General features: G+C 47.8%; 2 protein-coding genes across 5 annotated transcripts in view; both read left to right on the top strand.

Moving 5' to 3' along the window:
- Nucleotides 1-5,009, top strand: part of stard9 (StAR-related lipid transfer (START) domain containing 9) — a 32,156-nt gene extending 27,147 nt beyond the window's left edge. For both annotated transcript variants that reach the window (XM_084014350.1, XM_084014349.1), the window contains exons 23-32: nt 73-249; nt 325-511; nt 917-1,063; nt 1,175-1,274; nt 1,404-1,564; nt 1,671-1,735; nt 1,815-2,017; nt 2,721-2,800; nt 2,971-3,129; nt 3,445-5,009. In XM_084014350.1, the coding sequence (XP_083870476.1) occupies nt 73-249; nt 325-511; nt 917-1,063; nt 1,175-1,274; nt 1,404-1,564; nt 1,671-1,735; nt 1,815-2,017; nt 2,721-2,800; nt 2,971-3,129; nt 3,445-3,558 (1,393 nt within the window). In that variant the 3' untranslated portion in view covers nt 3,559-5,009. The remainder of the gene's footprint in view (nt 1-72; nt 250-324; nt 512-916; nt 1,064-1,174; nt 1,275-1,403; nt 1,565-1,670; nt 1,736-1,814; nt 2,018-2,720; nt 2,801-2,970; nt 3,130-3,444) is intronic.
- A 688-nt stretch (nt 5,010-5,697) lies between these two features.
- sptb (spectrin, beta, erythrocytic) overlaps nt 5,698-17,164 on the top strand; it is a 37,702-nt gene continuing 26,235 nt past the window's right edge. The window contains exons 1-4 of one of the 3 annotated variants that reach the window (XM_084013157.1): nt 5,698-5,981; nt 9,791-10,156; nt 16,185-16,336; nt 16,420-16,593. In XM_084013157.1, coding sequence (XP_083869283.1) covers nt 10,009-10,156; nt 16,185-16,336; nt 16,420-16,593 — 474 coding nt within the window. In that variant the 5' untranslated portion in view covers nt 5,698-5,981; nt 9,791-10,008. Of the gene's footprint in view, nt 5,982-9,371; nt 9,505-9,790; nt 10,157-11,704; nt 12,404-16,184; nt 16,337-16,419; nt 16,594-17,164 lie in introns of those variants that run through there. The other 2 variants (XM_084013158.1, XM_084013156.1) reach the window with 2 other exon arrangements.

Raw genomic sequence — 17,164 nt, 5'->3', positions numbered from 1 at the left:
CCTGAACCTGATGAGGAAACCTCACCTAACCTGACCTTTTGGACTCTTGTATTTCTGTCCATCTCTTCCCAGACATCGTAAGAGTATCGAGGGTTTGAGGCTTGAGAGGGAGGAACGTCTCCAGACTTCCCGGAGAGCTCGTAGTCTGAGTCCCAGCAAACATCCTCAGGAGGCCGTGTCCACCTCCATGTCTGCTGCCATGCCCAGTCATCTACAACAGCGCCACCAAGAGGCGATAGACGGCACCAGGTGAGACACGATCCCCGCTTCAGTCTTAAATGTTTTCAAGGTTTTAGTGTTCTAACTGAATCACCTACATGACAGAGCGCTCGCCTCCCCGAGAGGAGAGGGCCGGTGTCCGACCGACATCGAGCAGCTGCTGCGTGACTACGGCCGAGCCCGGGAGGAAGCCAGGACGGAGATCGCCAAGGCACGAGAACGACTGCGAGAACGGACTGAGCAGGAAAAGAAGAGGCTTCAGCAGCAGCAAACCCCGTCTCAGGAAGTCAAGGTCAGGTTTTATCACTGCAGTCTCATATCTGTGTGTCACAACATGACGTTTCAGTTCAGACCTGTCGGCTCACTTCTAGCACTCCGTCAGGATAACAGCTCCAACTTCATATGTGGATTATTTTTCAAGTAATCAATTAATTCTTTGGTCTCGAAAATATAAGAGGATGGTGAAAATGATCTGTTTTTTTGTGATCAATTTTTTTTATTTATTTATTCAATCATTATTTGCACATCTTGGAGGGGGAAGCATATTTACAGTCAAAAAGAAACAAAGTGAAAGCAAAATTATAAGAGCATCCTGAAAATGATGTGTTATAAGTTCCCAGAGCTCAAGGTGACTTTGTGAGAATAACATAATCATAATATAATAAATAATTTCTCCCCCCTCTCCTCCCGTGAGCAGGATGACCCGAGGCATCGGACGAGGACCAGTAACAGCACCTTGTGCACGGGGTCAAGCCTGAGTCTCTCCTCCGGACCAACGTCGGGGTACAACAGCGGCAACGCTGCCCAGCAACCGCACGGCAACAGATCACTTCTGACTGGACAGGTCGGTACGCTGATGTTACACATGACCGTAGATCTGAAAGAATCCCACATGTAGGTCCATCTTTTGATGATTTTTCTAATGCAAACAGCTCATCTTCATGTATTCCCACAGATCACAGGGCTGCAGGGTGAAGTGCTGAAGGTCAGGACCCGTCCTCCTCTGTGCGGCCCTCAGGGTGTGAAGTCACAGAGATCCTGGCTATCTGCCCACGGTAAGGATTCATAAAACAAACCATTGACATCAGTCAACATCCCAACATGAAGACAGTAGTTTTTCTCCATGTCTGACACTGTTTAACCCCCCTGAGTATCAAAGCGTTAACATCCTTGTGTTTTTCTAGACGTCCGCCTCGAGCCTCCTGGGTTTGAGCCCCTGATGACGTCATCTCCATCACCCCCCACCCGCGCACGTCAACGCACCGCCTCCTTCGGCTCGTCCTCGTCCATATCCACGAGCTATCAGGAAATCACATCTGGTCTGCTGGGTCGAGCTCTGGCTGAGGTAACACAGCCCCGACTCCTTTCTTTAAAAAGCCAGTTATTGACTAAAACGTTAAGAGGATTTGTCCCTGATTTCATCTGTTAATTAACACATTTCTTTCCCCAAGGTGCGACTGGCTTCCTCTGGGGATTTGAGCAACCTGCTCACGAGCAAGGCTTCAGCAGGTTGGAGGTGAGCTCATCCATCTCTGTCTGAGATCAGCTACACTATATATGATGTGTTCGCTAATGCATTAAGTGTGTTGATGTAGGTATCAGGGAGAGGAGCGCGGCGTCCAGGCGTACTACAAGCCCTCCTCCAGTCCGTCGGTCCAGTGTCTGCTCGGGGCGGCGGAGCTGAACACACCTGTGGACGGTCTGTGGAACATCATCTGCCAGCTTTCCAAGAGCCACAAGTATAACGAGTCGGTCCGTTCTGTGTGGACTCGGCCACTAGATGACAGCACTCAGCTGGGTGAGTCCATGTTCTCTAAGGGTCTCTATGCCTAACGGGGCCTGTGTGATTAAAGGACATTTAGTCAAGAGCTGCACTGAAGTAAAGCACATTTGAGGTAGATGTGCTTTACTTACGTATTTCCATTTAAGGCCACTTTATCCTTCTTCTCCGCTATAATTCAGAATTCAACATCATCTAACTGACAAATGTAGATAGTATTACTTTATTAGATGCTGATTATTGTTATTATTAGTTTTACTTGCTTGAAGGGGACATGATGTTTGGTAATAATGTTGTGTTTCTAAGTTTTATAAGACTTTGCTATGAGAAGTACTACTAGTTATTTGCAGTGTGAGCTTCATGTGATGAAGAGTTTAACTCGCACATAAATATTTGTATTGTTGCAAGAATATAAATAGAGAAAAGTATTTATATTTTTCTCTTTGCAGCAAAGCTATATTTATTTCTGCAAGGTGTTTATGGATCCTGCGACCGTGAGCTATGTATAAGTACACACCATCCATCACTGACCGTCTTATTGTGTTAATGCATGGGCAACTCCATTCACACCTGCAGTATTTAATACCTCCTCCTATCTTTATATAAATGTGTCCTGAAGGCTGGAAAATAAATAGTGTGAAGCAATAATTCTTGTTTGTTTTATACTTTTCTATTATTACTTTCCTTCAGTCTGACTCTGTCTTTTGTCTTTCCTCCGTAGTTTATATCCTCACAGACCCGTCCAGCTGCCACCTCAGCCAGCCGAGGGACTTCTGCTGCATCAGCACTCAGTCCAAACAGGTAGGCTCCGCTGCAAACCCAACCAGCTCAACCAGCCTGCCTGATCACTCCTGCTAGTCGCCTTATTCACAGCGCGGTCCTGCCCAAAAACCACACTCCAGTCTTAAGAAGTCTTCACGAGTCCGATCACGAGGCTACGGCTGTTTAATTGATCAGTTTCTCTGCCTCAGGGCGGCTTGTCCGTGCTGGCGATGCAGTCCGTGTTCGAGGAGTCTCTGCCTCGTCCCAGCGTGGACGCCGTCCGAGGGGAGATGCTGCCCAGCTGCTGGGTCCTGCAGCCCATCACACGGCGTGGACAGGAAGCCACCAGGCTCATCTACCTGCTGCAGGTGAGAGACGGTCGCTGTAAACGAGTCTGACCACTTGAGCGGCCAGTAAAAGCACAGATGTTCATAGACCCGTGATTGTAGTCTGTGAGTACAAAGTGTGCAGAAAGTGTCCCTTCACACCATTGGTCGGTCTCAATCTTAGTGGAAGTGACATCATAGAGGTGTTTTACTGCTGGTGAAATGACATGGAGCAGTCTTATTAAAATCGGCTTGATTTCTAAGATTGAATTCCAGGTTGAAGTTGTAAAAGTCCTTCCATATAACGGATGGCTTGATGTGAAACAGGTCACGGCTATATGATTGGTTGTTCTCCAGGTGGACCTGGGAACTCCATCCTTCCCTCAGCGACTGTGGAGTCCTGCTGCCAGAAGACACGCAGCCGTCATCGCTGACCTCGACGCGTTCCTCGCCACATCCACGGAGTCGTGACGACGCATCAGCAGCACTTCCACCAAACTCCGTCTTTTATTGCACCTGAGATTCAGTTACTTGACTTTTTTTTATATCTAAGAGCACTGTTCTATTGTTGCAGCAGCTTTTTTTTATATATATATATATATATATATATGAAGGTATTTTTTGATAAAATATTGAAACTGTATTTTTTATATTTGATGTACATGAAAGCTTTTAACAATCCTATTGAACCAAAGATGAATTAGAAGTCAAAGGTCACATTTAGTTTGGTTTAGGTTTAGAAAGCGTGATAATTGAGGATCAAAGCTGCCCCACCTCATTAATGGGTTTAACTCCCTTAATGCCCGTTAGCTACAGGATGTCCATTGATCGCTAACAGCCAAATAAGTCAACATTTTTAAATTTGAGTTAAGAATTTGGTCAACAGAGAATGGACTTGATGTATATTTACTACTAGTGTGTTTTCACCAGTGTGTACTCTCTATCTCCTTCTATCTCTATGACATTAAGAGCATGTACACGGCAAACACTTAAATACGTAGTTTCAGCCCAGTTTGGCAGATATCACAATCCTGTGTTGTTTCCTGTGAAGGTCGAGTCAGGTGACGCCTGGACTTCTGCTCATGAGCTGAACCGCGTCCAAATATATGAAGGAAGTTTTTTGCAAACACTGTTTTAACCCCAATTTGTCAGAGTACATACTGTATATACGTTCCGTATTTACTCAGGCACTGCTTTTTATTTAACCACTCAGAACCTTAATTCTGCATGAAATGTGTGAGAAACTGTATGAAATGCTTACAGAGGGAGAGCTTTTCTTCTTTTATTCCATCCTTCCTTCGCATTATCCCGACATGAATCCTGAAGCTAATAAAAACCCAACGTTTAAAGGTTTAAAGAACCGTGGGGACGTGAAATATGAGGCTACGCTGTGTGTTGGACACTAAGGTGTGTGTTGAAGGAACCCCCCCCCTTTATTGCTTATTAAAGCTGCTCTCAGACATGAAGACATGATGGTACTTTCACATCTGCAGTAACTCAGTTTGAAGGCCTTTAGTTCTCCCGTTCCTGAAGTCTTTATTTATTCTGTTCCTCTTCTGTTCTGAAATGCTGTCCCAGCGTGTCGGTGCTGCGTTCACAGCCGCTTGCACTAAACCGTTCTGAAGCCTTTTTTATTCATGTTATTTTTGTACAGTGTTGAAGCTATGCAGACGCCGATGAAAGGCCGAAGCCGGGTCGGCCGAGTCCAGATATGAAGCCATATTATTTACAGAACTGTTGGGTTTGTGGTTTAAGACGTTTCCATGGAAACCAAAGAGGCATAAACACTGAAGACGCAGTGTGAAGGAACTTTATGTTCTGATATCCATTTGTTGTGTTTGTGCGTTCGTTTCATTGTGTTATTTATGTTCTGATGATGTGTTGTTAATGTATTTAATTATAAACATCCTTCCTGTTGCTAATCATCTGTTACATGGCCACTTGTTTAATGAATACAATACATATTTCAAGTGAATTGTTGTTTTTCCTTGTTCCTCCCATAACGGTGTATCAGAATTCATGAAATGGTTAAATGAGTCTAAGTATTCTTCTGCATCTTCAGCTCTGATTTAAATGTGTGAACGCTGAACGTTTCCTCACATTCGTGCTTTTCTTCTTCACATTTGGGAAGTTTTGTCTTCTTTTGTTCAAAGCAAAACAAGCTGTTCCTTAAAGTATATTATTATTGTTAGTCGTGCTACAATATCTGATTGTAAAACATAAAAACAATACCAGCTCTTATTCTAACAGCTTATTGCTAATCTCTCCTTTTGTTGTTAATCGTATTCAGGCCTTGAATATTTATTTAAATGAAACCGTCTGATGCTTTTTTATTTTAAAAACGTACATGTGTGTATTTGTTTTCTTAGTTGGTGAACTAAAGAGTAGAATATTTCCATCTGGAAAGTTGTAATGATGAATATTAACGACGTGAATTACCTGACAGGTGTGTCTGCTGTGTCACGTGATATCTCTCATGCGTGCTGCATGTGAAGGGGGTCGGTGTGTGTGTGTGTGTGTGTGTGTGTGTGTGTGCGATTAGAGCCGGGCTGGGCGGGGTGGATTGTGGGTAAGGGGTGGGGGGGGATCACAAGTGTCTCTGCCATTTCGAGTCACAGCTCAGCCCAGGAATGTCCCAGAGATCATGTGTGCCCCCCCCTCTTTATTTTTAACCCGGCTGCTGCAGGGTGGGTCAGTGCTGGCTGAATGAGCGTGGAGCGCGCGCGCCTTCAGCCCGTCCCCTCGGCCCGCGCGCAGCAGCAGCGTCCCGTCCTCGCGCCCTCTGTGACCGGACTCTGACAGGACCCCGCCGCTTCCATGGGAGTGTAATTGGTCCGCTGGCAGGCAGAAGTCTGGAGATAAACACTGACCGGGACAGACGACGTCCAGAACACGTAAGTACTCTTCTCTGTGTGAGATGAAGTTATTGATCTTTGGCCAAATAGTTCAGCTGTCAGCTGTCACTGAAGGCTCGGCTGTTTGTGGAGTTAAAAGTTTCCTCCAAACACCTGTTGCTGCTGCTGCCATGTTCCAGTGACGTCATTTAAATAACGCGTTATTATAATCATAAATAATTATGTAACATGGATGATCTCTGCAACTAAACCGACTCACTTTTTTAGCTTTAGTTATCAGTTTATCTTTGAGTGTCGTTGGAAATGCGCACAATGACGTCACTGCGCATGCTTGCGCGTGGAGAAGTGCGCTCTTTAAAAGTTGTCTGATGTTAAGGTGTGGTGGATAAAGTATTTAGATACGGCACTATACAAATACACCATTATATATATATATATATATAAATGTTTTTGCAGTACATGTACACAATTAACTACGTCCTTTAATGTAATCAACATGAAAGTACTGAATATTAAAAACAATGTTACACTATGTTGTATCATCTTACTGTTTTGGTTGGTCATGCTAATATAGGTATTTAAAGTATTTGATATGCTTTGGGGTAGTTTTATCTGTAGTTCTTAATATTTTATTTATTATATATTTATAAACTCTTCATCTATGAAGTAACTTGTGACTAAAGCTGTCAAATGAATGTAGTGGACTGAAAAGTCAAATATTTCCGAGTATTCCTCGGCATCAAATGGAAACACTTAAGGTACCTGAAAGGTGTACTTTGAGTGTGTAATCTGAGTAAATGTACTTGGTTTCTCCGTTCCCACCCACCCAACATGTGGACCCCTCCTCCAGAACGTGCTTTGCTTCTGACAGGACAAAGAAATGCATGTTCCCCTCATTCCCCTTAAAAGGACACGTGTGTGTGCCGAGCTGCCGAGGAAACACTGCAGGAACACTTTCCTATCAATAACCAGCCGCCGCGCTGTTCAAAACAGCAGTCGGAACATTATTGACCACAGCAAAGAGGCTTTTTCCTCCCGGAGCAGCTTGTCTACATATCGATGTGGCTGAACTGAAGTTTTCATCCTCATATCTGGTTGGAGTGGTAGTTAGTTTGATGTTAAGCCCCTCCTCCTTCCTTATTGATCTCTGCACACTTTGTGTTTATGTCTCAGATTTACTCTGCTGGACCTCAGTACACACACACACACACACACACACACACACACACACACACACACACACACACACACACGTCTGGGCCACACCCATCTCTTATTCCACCCGACTCCACGCTGCTCAGGATAATGGCTCCCTCCTGCAGCTAATGTGTTGTGCTCTCAGAGTGCATGCTGGGAGCTTCACTCAGCTCAGGTGCTGATGTGATGTTTGCATTCTGCAGATTTGTCCACGCGTTGTTCTGCAGGAACGATGACGGAGGGAAAATCACAAGCAGCAAAAGTGGAAATGCTAATTAATCAGGGCTTTGACTGCAGGTGAATATTATTATATATCCATAAGAGGTCAAATAAAAGAAATCTCAATAAATGTTCATTCATTTGAAGATATTACACGATGGAATGATATTTTGGACACCTTAGCTTCAAAAATGCTGAAAACAGTTATAGTGCAGATGACTCCTCTATTGATCGACATATTGATGAATGGACTAAAGCAGGTCCTGAGAAGTTTCCTGATCGTGGAAACTAGTTTTTAGACTCAGACAGGGTGACCCTCTGTGAGTGAGGCATGTACGAGTCCTGTCTCCTGCTCAAGGACACACAAGAGGACAAACACACATACACACACACACACTGGCTGTCAGGCCTGTCTAAGTAAGAGGCCAGCTCCAGAGTCCCCGGCTCACCCGTTCATCAGCCGGCCCTCCGACACGATCACACTCTTCTAGGTTTTTGGAAACAGCTGATGGTTTGTGGATATGGGTTCGTGCGGCGTTTAGGAGGGTTTCAGTGTGTTGTGCCGCATTTAGAGGGTTTCAGTGTGTTGTGCCGCGTTTAGAGGGTTTCAGTGTGTTGTGCGGCGTTTAAGAGGGTTTCAGTGTGTTGTGCCGCGTTTAGAGGGTTTCAGTGTGTTGTGCTGCGTTTAAGAGGGTTTCAGTGTGTTGTGCCGCATTTAAGAGGGTTTCAGTGTGTTGTGCCGCATTTAGAGGGTTTCAGTGTGTTGTGCCGCGTTTAGAGGGTTTCAGTGTGTTGTGCCGCGTTTAGAGGGTTTCAGTGTGTTGTGCCGCATTTAAGAGGGTTTCAGTGTGTTGTGCTGCGTTTAAGAGGGTTTCAGTGTGTTGTGCTGCGTTTAGAGGGTTTCAGTGTGTTGTGCTGCGTTTAGAGGGTTTCAGTGTGTTGTGCTGCGTTTAGAGGGTTTCAGTGTGTTGTGCTGCGTTTAGAGGGTTTCAGTGTGTTGTGCTGCGTTTAGAGGGTTTCAGTGTGTTGTGCTGCGTTTAGGAGGGTTTCAGTGTGTTGTGCTGCGTTTAGAGGGTTTCAGTGTGTTGTGCCGCATTTAAGAGGGTTTCAGTGTGTTGTGCCGCGTTTAGAGGGTTTCAGTGTGTTGTGCCGCGTTTAGAGGGTTTCAGTGTGTTGTGCCGCGTTTAGAGGGTTTCAGTGTGTTGTGCCGCGTTTAAGAGGGTTTCAGTGTGTTGTGCTGCGTTTAAGAGGGTTTCAGTGTGTTGTGCCGCGTTTAAGAGGGTTTCAGTGTGTTGTGCTGCGTTTAAGAGGGTTTCAGTGTGTTGTGCTGCGTTTAGAGGGTTTCAGTGTGTTGTGCTGCGTTTAAGAGGGTTTCAGTGTGTTGTGCCGCGTTTAAGAGGGTTTCAGTGTGTTGTGCCGCGTTTAGAGGGTTTCAGTGTGTTGTGCGGCGGCCCGGTCCAGGTTGTGTGTGTGTGAGGTTGATAAGGGGATCCCTGGCAGTGGGTGGAGCGTTCCCCACCTGATAAGAGCCCCCTGCAGAGGGCTGATACTGGGGGGAGGAGGGAGACCTGTCGGGGGCCACCACTGCATCACTGAGGGCCTCTTCTCTGAACGCACCTCATAGTGAAGTCATGTCAGCATGTTCTTCCAGTTCAGAGGCTTCGTACTTTGTTCAAGCATTTCCATTTTCTGTTCTCCACTCAGAGGGAATTATTCTATAAGTTTATTATGAGCCCTGCCCAATCACACACATACAGTAAAGTAGAATACATGCAGATTGTTTGCCGTTGTCAGTGCTACACGTTCACCAGTTTGAGTTCTACGGTATCAACCGTTGTATTTCCCGCCTCATTTCACACTACAAGCTTCTTCTGGCAGTTTGAACGATGTGAGCTGCATCATTCAAAAGTCCCCCCCCCCCTCTGTGTGACACGATAAGAGAGCTATGCTGCAGCCAGATAGAGAGCTATCTGAGCTGCTTACCCTTCAACCCGCCATTCCACACAAAGAATACACCGACAGGGTGACTGTTGAGCAAGGGACATGCACAAAATGGAGATTGTCGGGGGGGCACCAGAGCTGTTATTGGTGTGTAAAAACATCTGAGATCATGAAGATTTCTTCATATAATGACTTCCTCATGCAGGTATGCAGCTCCTCCCCGGGGGGGCGCTAATATGTATTTTTTATAATTGATTAATCAGTCGATTGTTTTCTTCAGTCTTTGTGAAAACTGTCCATTTACAAAGTGACCAAAGTGATGTCACCACATGTCCTGTGATGCTCAGCTGGAACAATCACATTAATGAACTAATATGATATGAATATGAATTACATTCTCATTGAAAACTCCAGAATCTATGAATATGTAAATATTAAAGTCATCCTCATCAATCATCATCACACCTCTGCTGTCTTTTCTCTGTTTGCAGACGACCTCCTGACCTTGAGCTGCATCCTCTCGCCTCTGTTCCCTCCTCTCGTCTCCCTCGTCCCCTGACCCGCCTGAGGCCGCCGCCCCCTCGCCCCCCGACCCGCCTGAGGCCGCCGCCCCCTCGCCCCCCGACCCGCCTGAGGCCGCCCCCTCGCCCCCCGACCCGCCTGAGGCCGCTGCCCCCCTCACCCCCGCTTCGCCACGCTGGCTGCCGCCATGACTTCCACCACGGACTTCGACAATGCGGAGATCACGCAGCAGTACAGCCGCATCAACACCCGCTTCGACCTCACGGACGAGGACCTGGACAACGACAACAGCTCCGCCCGGCTGTTCGAGCGCTCGCGCATCAAGGCCCTCGCAGGTGAGCATGCATAGTGACCTGACTTTCACTTCGATTCACTCAAAAAATATGAAACCTCACCGGGTGACTTTGATTTGACTCCAAAGCTCTCAGCTGGAGCTCTGCAGGTGTTGTTGTTGTTGGGGTGTGTGTGTGTGTGTGTGCGTGTGTTATTTGGGGTTCACACACCCTCCAGCAGCTGAGGCGTGACACCGCTCTGAAGTAACCGGGATCCTTGAACATTCCCCGGATGTCCACGTCAGACCGGTCTGGACAGCTGCCTGCCGTCGGCCTCCCAGCAGATCTCTGGCATTTCAGGGCTCAGCTTTGAGCTGTGACTCCACCTGGGGGGGGGGGGGGGGGATGGTTTTAAAATAGCAGCGTGTCTGCTGGTGGAAGGAAGCCAGCAGATACAGGAGTCACGGCGTGTTGGTTTCTGTAGACGTGAGTCCAGAACCCTCACAGGTGTGTGCTGGACGTCAGGATGAAGGCTAAATGAAGGTGATGCTGCTGGAGAAGGCTTTGAGTTGTTTGATCCCCCCCCAAACAAGCATTGCCTGTTAATCCAAAATCTGATATGGATCCACAAAAACCGTCAGTGAGCCCAGTGAGTGACACGTTCCTTCATTACAGGAACTTGGGCTCTGTAGTTTATTTTAAGGTGATGTCAAACATACAATCGTGCACACGTAGGAGAAGTTTGCCTTCGGGCTTTTCTGCCAGAAATCTGCTCAGATTGAGGCAACAAAGCGACTTGGTTTAGGGAACGGATCATCTGGGTTAAAAGCCCTTCAGGTAAACGGTGTGCCGATCCAGAGGATTCTCGTTAGACCACCAGACGTGTATCAACCTGCAGCTAAAAATAGACAACAAACACACTCTCTGCTCCTGTTTGAGTCAAAACTACAGCGCTTAGCTTCTGTGGGAAAGATTTGCTTCTTCAAAAGGAACCTGAAGAACAGAATCCAGAACCCTAACTTGACTCTTCCACGGTTCCCTGTGAAGTCCTCGTGACGTACGAGCTCGTAATGATAAAAAGCAGCGGCGGGTCAGCCGAGGCACCGACGTCGTGTCGGACCGGCGATGGAGCTCTCATCACTATCCTCCGCTGTCTCTTTAAGCCATGGAGGCTTCTGTGTGGGTGTTAGTGATCCTGTGTTAGAGTGCTGCACTGATGTTTCTGTAATGCAATCAGTGTTTCCTGTTAGAGACAGAGAGAGAGAGGAGGAAAGTCATGTGAGGAGATGAGAGAGGCTCTGAATGACATCACATACATGACATGTTGGAAATCCACGCTCCTTTCGAGGTCGTTGGATTATTGTTGCAGGAAATAAACATTCAGCGGTGTCACGGCTGTGGGAGTGCTGGGAGTGCTGGGAGTGCTGGGAGGAGGAGGAGGAGGCGAGACATATTGTATGCATGGATGGGGCTAAAGAAAGCACTCTGAAAGGAAGCGAAGGCTGCCCGAGCCGCTGTGCCGTCTGAGTGGAGGCATCATCACGGCGGCAGCGAGGGGCGAGCGAGAGAGGAGAGAGGGAGGGAGCAGGAGAGAGAGAGAGAGAGCGAGAGAGAGCGAGAGGGAGAGAGATCTGGAAAGGAGGACAGAGAGCCAGAGACAGAGAAGAGGAGAGACGAGGAGTGCCAAGCTGCTCTGCCGGCTCCGGGCTGTGTCGTTGTTGTTGTTGTTGTTGTTGTTGTTGTTCGGGGGGGTCATGATGAGCAGCCCCTGCCTGCTCCGCGCCCCTATAAGCCAACCCCGGCTCCGGGAGGTCAACCTCAGCCTGAAGGCCGGCAGCAGGGAGGCAGCGGCCGTCCGGAGCGGCGGCGGGGCCAAGGAGGCGCCCAGCCGGCCCTACGCACCCGCGGAGAAGGAGGTCCGGGTCGGCGTGAGCATGAGCCGGAGCAGGAGCACCCCGCCGGTCCACCGGGCCCACAAACCCGACAGCAGGAGGACGGCGAGGGGAAGCAGCGGCGGCAGCGGCGGCGGCAGGAAGCAGCAGGAGCCCGAGCACAAACCAGAGAGGAATGGCACGCTCCTGCACCTCCCGCTCGCCGTGGCGCCCGCGGGACTCTCCCCCTTGTCCTCGTCCTCCTCCTCGTCCTCCTCCTGCACCTCCAGACGTCAGCGGCCCGCTCCCACTCCTCCCGCCGCCATGCTCTCCTCTTCCTCCTCGTCTAAAAGCATGAAGCGGGCGCGCTGGCTGAGTTTCAGCACCTCCAACATCTGCTTCAACTCCATCCTGGACGGACGCTTCAGGCAGCTGCAAGGTACGGGGTCCGGATGGAGGTGTGTGTTTGCATCTGGGGTCACACTTTTACAACCGCCCCCCCCTCACCCCCCTCACCCCCATCACTCCCCCAGACGTGTGTGTGTTTGAGGACGATCACAAAAAAAGCAGGCAGCAAACAAAGCGTGCGGCCCTTTTGTTGAGCGTAGAGTCATTTATTTATTTCCAGGAAGCGGTGCCCCAGTTGTTCACTGACTTGGCTTTGAATAATTCAGAGGCAAACTCCTAAAAAGGTTGTGAGGTTGTTTCCCGTCATGAAGGTAGTTTTATGGACTCTAAGGATGCTCCGTTGTCTTTAAACTAACAGACACATCCATCACGTTGAGCTCCTTTTCTCCACGTGGCCCGTTCCCTTCACCACACGTTTGTTTTGTTTTTTTTTCTCTTCTTTTTTACCTGAAGGCTTACGTCGGCAGCGTTGCATCATCACGTTCTCTCGCCGGTGTAACTTGTTCCTGCGTGTGTCATTAAGGTTTTAAGGGAGGAGGTCTGCCGTCACTGTGGATTTCTGTTAGCCTGCTCTGTGCTTCTCCAACTCCCCGATGACGGAGTGCATTAGTGGGAGGCGGAACGATGCAGGAACAGAGAGGGGAAGTACAGGCTGAAGACTGCAGAGTCAACTGATACGTGAAGCTCAAACTTCCAGAATTAGAGTGGTTTCCTCAGAGCCAAGTATTGATCCACCAACTGCATGTCATGGAACTGTATTTACGTTTGTATTCACCGCGTATTGGTCATGAAGATCAGAGAAACACGAGAGGAAGACGGGAGGACACTTATTGATCTCAACCGTTCGTCCATTCGCTGATGTCTTTCTTAGAATCGGACGTGCTCATTGGTTGCCTTGATTGCTCTCCTGTTGCGTTGTTTTTTTGTGACATGTTGACCTTTAACCTTTGGCTTCCTTCAGCTGTGTCTGAACACCTTCCCCTTCAAGTTTTTGGGACTGTTTGCTTCAAAGTTGACTTTAACATTGCACTCCTCATGACGATTACCCAGAATTCAATCCGACTGTTGATAGCGTGGTTGGAGATGCTGGTGTGTTAGTGATGCTAGTAGTGGCTAATGTAGCCCTGACTCATGTGACATCACGTTAAAGGCGTGGAGACGTTGACAGAGTCATCGTGTGTCGAGGAGGCGTGAGAACAAATCTACAGAGGAGATGTTACAGGACGCTCCCAGACAGGCCGTTAGCGAGGACGTGGTGTCATGGCGGCGGGTCGGGGCTCGGCGTGCAGCAGGCCGCCTGCTGGCGGCGCCCGCCGGGCCGCGTCCAGGGGGCTGACTGCGGGAAAAGACGGGGGCATACAGGGAAAATGCATCAGCATGAATAAGTCAGTGGGTTTTAGTGGATGGAGGTTCCAGCATGTGAAACAGAGGATGTTTAGTACGACGCCACCGATAGCAGAGCAGGCGGGGAGTCGGTCCTGAACATCGCTACACTTGCTCCAAATATTTAATTCATGTCATAAAAAGACGGGATGACAACGGCAACTTTCATATGAATGAATGTATTTACAGAAGAAGTAGAAACATTCAGGGTTTGTGTTATCGGGCTTCAAAACGCTCAGGAATATTATCTCCTAACGGTCGCGTAGAATTAAAGACCAGGAAACGGGAGGATCTTCTATCGCTCATATTTGAGATATTGTCTAGATTTACTTTCCTTCTTGCTCTACAATAACGCTCCTGGAATGTTGAGATGAAGGAGACGTGACCTGAAGGATGTTCAGCAGCAGGCCGACGTACGGCGTGTTGGACTGATCTGGAGACAGCTCGGCGGGATGCATCCCCCCCCCCCCCCCCTGTTGTCCCATGCTTCCTGAAGGCCAGCAGCATCGATGTGCGTCTCATCTCAAGGTCTCGTCATGTGAGATGATACGGTTTCGGGGATCTACTTTACCTTGTGGATGGTTATTTATTTCACGTCCCTGCTGACTGAGAGCGTTATGTGGTTTATCTCAAATCAACGCTGACTCGACGTGTGAGTGACGTGTTTCTGAGTTTTCCGTGGCGTGGTAACCCGTGACGACGCTGTAGTTCTGCTGAGGGGAGCAGAACCACCATGATTTATTCATGGCCCTCTGCGGCAGCGTGTGTTTAACATACAACGACCTTTGACCTTTGAGGATGCTGAGGACGGAGCTGGACTCGGTCTGGAAACCAGAGAGCCTTCATCTCTGCTGATCCGTCTCGCCCTCTTCTTCTTCACTTCCTGTTCTCTGTGTGTGTGTGTGTGTGTGTGTGTGTGTGTGTGTGTGTGTGTGTGTGTGTGTGTGTGTGTGTGTGTGTGTGTGTGTGTGTGTGTGTGTGTGTGTGTGTGTGTGTGTGTGAGAGCTGTGGGTTCATCCAGGTAACGTAGTCGGCTTCGTCCGTCTGTCCTCCTTCCTACAGATTAATATCTACTCGGGTTCAACTAACAAGTATCGTCATCATTAGATCAATTATTTGGCTGCAAAATATCAGCAAGTAGTAAAGTTTCCAAAGCCCACAGTGTTTTTGATCAATAAAAACATTTAAATATTTAAACACATAAAATGTATGGAACATGAATTGGACATAAATGTGAATCCAACATAAGGCAAAGGGAATCTTAAAAGTTGGTTTGATACGTGGGAGTGAAGCCTCACAGAAATATTTAATATGGTTTTGTCTCCGTTCTAGAGTTGGATCAATAAATCCGCCGGCTTCTTTTAGCTTCTTGCAGATCTCATGAGAAGAAGTTGCAGCTGAGAAAAGTTCTTTCTGTGCTTAATGTGTAATAAGAGTTTAAACCCAGCAGATCCTCAAACACACCCGCGTTGATTCCATTCACATTCAGTGAAACGAAATAAACAGACATGCGGTTCCATCAACAGTTTGCTGCTGAGTCGGAGGCACATCTGCCGACGGCAGAGCGAGCTGCGTGACCACGACGCAGAAACGCCTTAACGATGAGGAGAGATACACAGAGTCCACTTTTGTATGCGTTTCCGTCACATCTAAAACCAACAAACACTGAATTGGTGATCATATGGAGTATTTGAGACCAGTAATCCTTCCTAATTGAGCAATTGTGGATAAAAACTACGGAGAATCCTGATCTTTAAATCTTTTAATGCTGATCCACCAATCGTAGGACGACGAAGCTGGACGGATAGAAGAGTAGAAGTAGTGTAAAGTCATAAACAGAAGGAGATGCCTGATGCTGATGTTGATGCTGATGCTGATGCTGATGCTGATGCTGATGCTGATGCTGGTACTGATGCTGATGCTGATGCTGATGCTGATGCTGATGCTGGTACTGATGCTGATGTTGATGCTGATGTTGATGCTGATGCTGATGCTGCGACAGTAAGGAGAGCAGATCTCATCATCTCCACTGTGAACCTTCAGCAGCGTCTGGAGTCCTGGTTCATCTTCATCACGTTGGTCCGGAGGAGGAGCGGCCTCATAATCAGTCCACGGTTATGTAACTCATATCCCCATGTGAAGTAAGGAAGGTTATTATTGGTGAGTGGGATTAAATTAGTCTTTTTGTTTTTGGCTCGCTGTCTGACGGAGAGAGAACGGGCACAGACAGAGCTTTAGCTTCACACCGAGGATTAATCTAACCGCTCAGATTCCTCTGTTTCCAGAGCAAATGTTCAGCTCGGGGTCTCCATCCATCTGACGAGGCCTTGAGCGGGACACTTAATCCCCCAGCAGCTCCGGTGCTGTTCACCAGACGTGGAGTCGTTTTCATTATTCATGTCCCTTTTTCCTTTAACTGTCCCTATCAGACGAGCGCGAGGCGGTTCAGAAGAAGACCTTCACTAAGTGGGTCAACTCCATCTTGTCCCGGGTCGGCTGTCGCATCTCTGACCTCTACCTGGACCTGCGGGACGGACGCATGCTCATCAAGCTGCTGGAGGTGCTGTCGGGCGAGCGCCTGGTGAGTTATTCCCTCCTTTTTTCTTTTGAATCTTTTTTTTTTTACCATGCCTCCCTCTCATCTCTGCTGGTTCCTGTCTTCAGCCCAAACCCACGAAGGGCCGGATGCGTATCCACTGTCTGGAGAACGTGGACAAAGCCCTGCAGTTCCTCAAAGAGCAGCGGGTCCACCTGGAGAACATGGGCTCCCACGACATCGTCGACGGCAACCACCGCCTCATCCTCGGCCTCATCTGGACCATCATCCTCCGCTTCCAGGTGAACGGGCTAGTTTGACTGTTTAGTGCGTTGATTTCAGTTTGTGGGGGAAAAAAAACAAAAAGCCACGTCAAGGACAGCGTCGTCACGGCAACCGAGTCCTCTCACGGTTACAGAGAAGAGTTATGTAGTTCTCATCAAAACCTTCCAACGTGTTTAAAGTCACTATTCCTTCAGTTCTGTCCTTCATCAGAAAAACACTTTTTCTTTCCAAACATTCTTTTTTCGAAGCGAAAGATAATTTTCTTTACATCATTTTGTTCTGCATTCCTTTTGATGTTTTTTTTTTCTTACATCTAAAAACGTCACCATCAGTTCTGGTCTGGAAACGTTCATGTTATTAACGTTATTTACCGTCACGACCTCCAATAACCAGCCGGTCACATGACCACACTTCAGATGTGACTGTGAAGAACCCTCATCATGCTGCGGGTTAATAATATGAATATAATCAGTGTTTCATGTCCGACCTTAGACTTAGACTTAGACTTAGACTTAGACTTAGACTTAGACTTGTCTATATTGATCCCTTTGGGGCGACTCCCACAAGGAAATCTGATTTCCAGCATCT

This window comes from Eutrigla gurnardus (genome assembly GCF_963514095.1).
Source record: "Eutrigla gurnardus genome assembly, chromosome: 7".
Lineage (NCBI taxonomy): Eukaryota > Metazoa > Chordata > Actinopteri > Perciformes > Triglidae > Eutrigla > Eutrigla gurnardus.
The sequence above is the reverse complement of the archived record's forward strand: the minus strand, read 5'-3'. Positions and strand labels throughout refer to the sequence as shown.